Source organism: Hibiscus syriacus, unplaced genomic scaffold, assembly GCF_006381635.1.
Source record: "Hibiscus syriacus cultivar Baekdansim isolate YM2019G1 unplaced genomic scaffold, ASM638163v2 tig00110937_pilon, whole genome shotgun sequence".
Lineage (NCBI taxonomy): Eukaryota > Viridiplantae > Streptophyta > Magnoliopsida > Malvales > Malvaceae > Hibiscus > Hibiscus syriacus.
In genome coordinates, this window is record NW_024062922.1 from 20,047 (window position 1) to 24,607 (window position 4,561).

Here is a 4,561-nt window from a genome sequence, read left to right on the forward strand (position 1 = left end):
TAGCACAAAAATTTGGCATGGGACATGTATTACTGTTCTCACTTGGTGCTTAAAAGCAAAGGCGAACAAATCCAATGCTTCACAGTACATCCAAAAATGTACATCGATCAAACTAAGAAGACATTCACCTGTTGTATAAAGATGGCATTATCTCGAGAATCAAAACATGAGCACCCATTATTTTGCAAAATAAAGCCATGGGGAAAATATCTATCTTTAAGCAGTAGTAACAACCTTCTCTGTCTTCTTAACAGCTGCTTTTAATGGCTTCCCATCAGTTATGATTTCTAGTTTTTCAATTCCTTGTATATCCGTTATTCTCAACTTAGTCAATTCCTAAAAATATGACAACGATCAACAAGTGTTACAAAGTCAGGTCAAACAAACTAAAATTGTTTAGATACATGGTCCTTGACAAACCTGGCGATGTCCTTTGGTTCGGCGGTAATTCTTTCTTCTCTTTTTCTTAAAAATAATCACCTTAGCATCTAATGCCTAACAGAAAAAAACAAGGATATATATAAATCCAGGTGCACGACCTAAAGAGAATAATGAAAAACAACAAATGCATGCTCTAGCAGCTATTGTTTGTAGCATGTCCTCATTTAATGCTCACTGTTTATAAAGACAAACGAATCGACGGAGCAGAATGAAACTGTGGAAATATTGTTCGATTTCTTCACTTGCCTACCCCGTCGCTTAAAATGGGGAAGATATCTTTCTTGGGATAAGGGTAGCTTTTTTTCTTTTGCAATTTAGGTAATATTATGTCACTAAAAATGCAATATGCACTTAAGAGTGAAAAAATATCAGAGTGAAGCTTACGTGCTCCTCAACAACAGCATGAACACCTGCATCTGGGAGTATAGGCCTTCCAATAATTGTTTGTGTAGATGAACCCAGAAAGAGAACCTTGTTCAATATCAGCTGCAATGCATAGCCATAGAAGTATGACAGTTCCATTATATATAGAAAAATATGGAGGAGAAAAAAACATGGATAAGTTCAAGAGGAAAAGAATTGCGCCTCCATAGGCGTTTTGTTTTGTGCCCACATGCACCTAGCACCTAAGGCCTTAACTGTGCTTTTCAAAATTAAGTGCAAAACAAGTCGGAAATAAGTTGGAACCATAGAAAACATAGGGCTATATAAAACCTCTAGTTACCAACTTTTCCTATAGACATTAGAGCCTAATTAGATCCTAGCGTTTATATAAGAGTTTCTATTAAGCCATGGTTGGATGAGATAGAGATCAAGTAAGAGGAAATCGGTGTCAAGAAACAGAATTGGCTGCAATATAACACGCAATTGAAGAAGAATTGTCTTGTGCAGTTTATGCTTGGCTGTGATCATCCGGAAGCTAACCACAATCAGTTTGTCATACTGGAAGATTGTCTTGCTGATAAATCCGGTTTTAATGAGTAAGAATACTCCTTTCATGATGCAGGACCCACAAATTGTGCTCCACGAGGTGGATTAGAAGAGCGGTTGGTGCACAACCTTAAACTAAACAAGTCTGAAATTAATGTTTAAGTTGTAGATTTACACGGAAACATGAATGTGGAAGAGAAAGAGTATGATCTATTAGATCCTATTTATGATGAATATCCGGAAGAAAGTGAAGAACTTGATGCGGCTTAGGGAGAAAAACAGCAGTAAATCAGCAGAAGTATGACTTAAACGGGAGTGGAAGAAGATGGAACCCTAGAAAACATAGGGTTATATGAAACCTCTTAAGTTCAGAATAACGGAATTCATCCAACAAAATTGGCCGTGTGATGTAGGGGTAATCAAAACTCAACTTGAAAAAATCGATTTTTTTCTACAAAATACTTGCCGTAAAGCCATAATTCAAGTAGAAGTGCCTACTCAATGCGTTATCTTATTAAACACTAATACATTGGCGGAAACGACATCAAAAATCTAAAATACTAAAAAAAATGCATCAATAGACAGAAAAAATGCATCACTATAAATTTCCAATGAGCAGAGAAAAACAGCAAATTACCTTGTCATTGACTTCGCAGAATTTCAACCTCTCCGTGAAAATGGAATCCCCATTGCTCACCTTAAACTGATGCGATCCAATCTTTTTTTTAAATACAATTAAATTAATAATGTTCCAAATTTTCGATTCTCAAAAACCAAACAAAACATTGAATACCTGAACCACTGCGAAAACTGGCTCATAGTCTTTGAATACCCGGTCAGACCGCTGGAGCGGACCCACCACTTTGTATCCAATAGCCGCGGCCTCAGCTTCCTTCTCCTCGGGCGAGTTGTATCTACCCAAATCCGCCGCCACCTCGTCGTTCTCCGTTTCTTCATCGCTGCTCTCTTCAACATCCTCTTCATCATTGCTGTCGTCGCTTTTCCTGGACGAGAAGTGACGAATGTGGGACCAGGGAGTAAACCATGAGGGTTCCAAATTAGTAGTGGCTATTACCGTATTTGGCTTTGGGGTTAGGATTTCATAGAAGGAGATAGGCGGCGACTTTTTTAGAGAGATGAGAGCCGTCGCGTGGCGGACAAGTGATTGGATGCACCGTCGATGAGCCATTTGAAAACTTGACGCTGCTTTTTCTTCTCCTCCTCTTAAGTTCAGGCGATGGCTCGCTAGGGTTTAGCTCTTTAGTTACTTAGATTGCTTCGGGTAAACTACCCATCATAGGTCAATAAACTATTCTTTATTCTATTTTAACTAGTAAATTAAAAATGTTTTCAATTAGATTATTAAACTTTTAATTTAATTTTAATCAAACCACAAACCATTAACTCTTTACATAATTATTGATATGGAAGTTAAATAAAAATATAAATAATATATTTGATCTTTCACATTTATACATTCAATCAATTTAATCTTATTTTTAAATAATTTGATAAATTTAATCATTCTATATTATAAATTTTATTAACCGCATCCATATTTTTCACATATCCCATTAAGTTTTCTATTTTTATTTTCTCTATCCAACATTTTCTTTGTTCTCTCTTCTCTAAACCTAAAATTTGCCAGAAATCACTATTAACTACAAAGTCATCCTTCATCACTATTGATGTTCATATTTAGTGACTGATGAACTTCAAACCTTTTGATTCACTATTTTTTTAATTTCATAATTCTAAATCTGACATTTGTTTTTCCTAAAACTACTTCAAAAGATAACCCTAAAGTTTGAACTTATATTTATAATCTTCCTCCAGTGTTGAGAGCAAATGTATCTTTAAGTATTTTGGACTTGTCGTTCCTATCAGACATCATCATTGACAAAACCTATGACTCATTATAAAGTTTCCTACGTTCCTTGAAAATGGATCATCCGTTAAGATTGATTATCTTCCCAAAGACATATTTGCTATCGTCGTCTAAATCTATGAAAATAAGTTTAAGATATAATGAATGAGAACAACGACAAGAAATCTCGATAGAAATAATCTGAAAATAAAGATACCGTTGAACCCTAAATTAATTAAAATCCATCATCTCTCTTTTCCATGCGATGGTGCAATAACTCTTAAAAAGAGAAACAAATATGGTTATGATGGATAAAAAGGAGTGTTGTGATAAAATTGAGTTATCTTTGATGAGATATTTTTTTTATGAAAGATAAATTATATATTTGAATATTTTTAGATGAATTTTTAAAATCAAACCTATTTGTCAATTCTCCAATTATTTATAAAATAATGTCATACAACACATAATGTTATTTTTAAATATTTTCTGTATTTATTTTAATATTTATATTCAAAATTTATGAGTGTTACTTTCAAGGATATCATGTGTGTTTAGACTACCAATCAAATAAACTGGTTTCACCTTTGTACAAATAAATTATTTATTTATAAATATGTTGGTTAATTATATATCTAATAATAAATATGTAAGTTTTTAAAAATATTATAATAAAATTATTTAATTAAAATATTGTAAAATTTATATCATCTTATCGTTAAAATCAAAATCGACTTCTAATGTGTACTAATATAATAATATTTGTAGTCTTCAAAACTTATATATTTTATAAATTTTATCTTAATTTAAAATAATTAAATGAATCTAACCTTTCATATTTAAAAATTCAAACAATTTAATTATTTTGTAATACTATCAAGTCAAGTGACTTTAAAAAGTCAAAGTAATAATTGAATAAATACATTTTAACATAAAGTTGCAACATATTACTATTAAACTATTATTATACCAAGAAAACAATAAGCAAACGATATAACAATTTTCAGAGAAAAATAATGATTTAAAAGATGTATAAAGATTAAAATGATAAAAAATTTAAATATAAAAGGTTGAATTTATCAAATTGTTTCAAGTTGAGATCAAATTGATAAATTCTATAATTTTTAAAGACTAAGATTATAATTATATTAATTTATGATATTATTTTATTTAATGTTTAATAACTAAAGAATTTATTTATAATAATATTTTAGTTGAATGATATAATTGTAATTTTTTAGAAAAATAACTTAATTTATTACGAACTTAATAATTAAGTAACATCGAGGGTCTTTGCTTCAAGCCATCTGTTCCAATTGTACT

General features: G+C 31.4%; 1 protein-coding gene across 1 annotated transcript; it reads right to left on the reverse strand.

The window, feature by feature from the left end:
* On the reverse strand, positions 1-2,632 carry LOC120147326 (50S ribosomal protein L21, mitochondrial-like). Its single transcript, XM_039160724.1, has 5 exons — positions 2,165-2,632; positions 2,009-2,089; positions 826-927; positions 421-495; positions 1-336 (listed from the first exon to the last, which is right to left on the reverse strand). Exons 1-5 carry the CDS (start codon positions 2,558-2,560, stop codon positions 217-219), a joined length of 774 nt encoding a protein of 257 aa, XP_039016655.1. The 5' UTR covers positions 2,561-2,632; the 3' UTR covers positions 1-216.
* Between the last annotated feature and the right edge of the window lie 1,929 nt (positions 2,633-4,561).

What these genes read in the sequence shown, in the direction of transcription:
- LOC120147326 (XM_039160724.1), bottom strand. Translation starts at nt 2,560, where the DNA reads ATGGCTCATCGACGGTGCATCCAATCACTTGTCCGCCACGCGACGGCT. An exon ending in CAGTTTTCGCAGTGGTTCAG is followed by an intron (nt 2,090 to 2,164) that starts GTATTCAATGTT and finishes TTTAAAAAAAAG; the next exon opens with ATTGGATCGCATCAGTTTAA. An exon ending in GAACCAAAGGACATCGCCAG is followed by an intron (nt 337 to 420) that starts GTTTGTCAAGGA and finishes TCATATTTTTAG; the next exon opens with GAATTGACTAAGTTGAGAAT.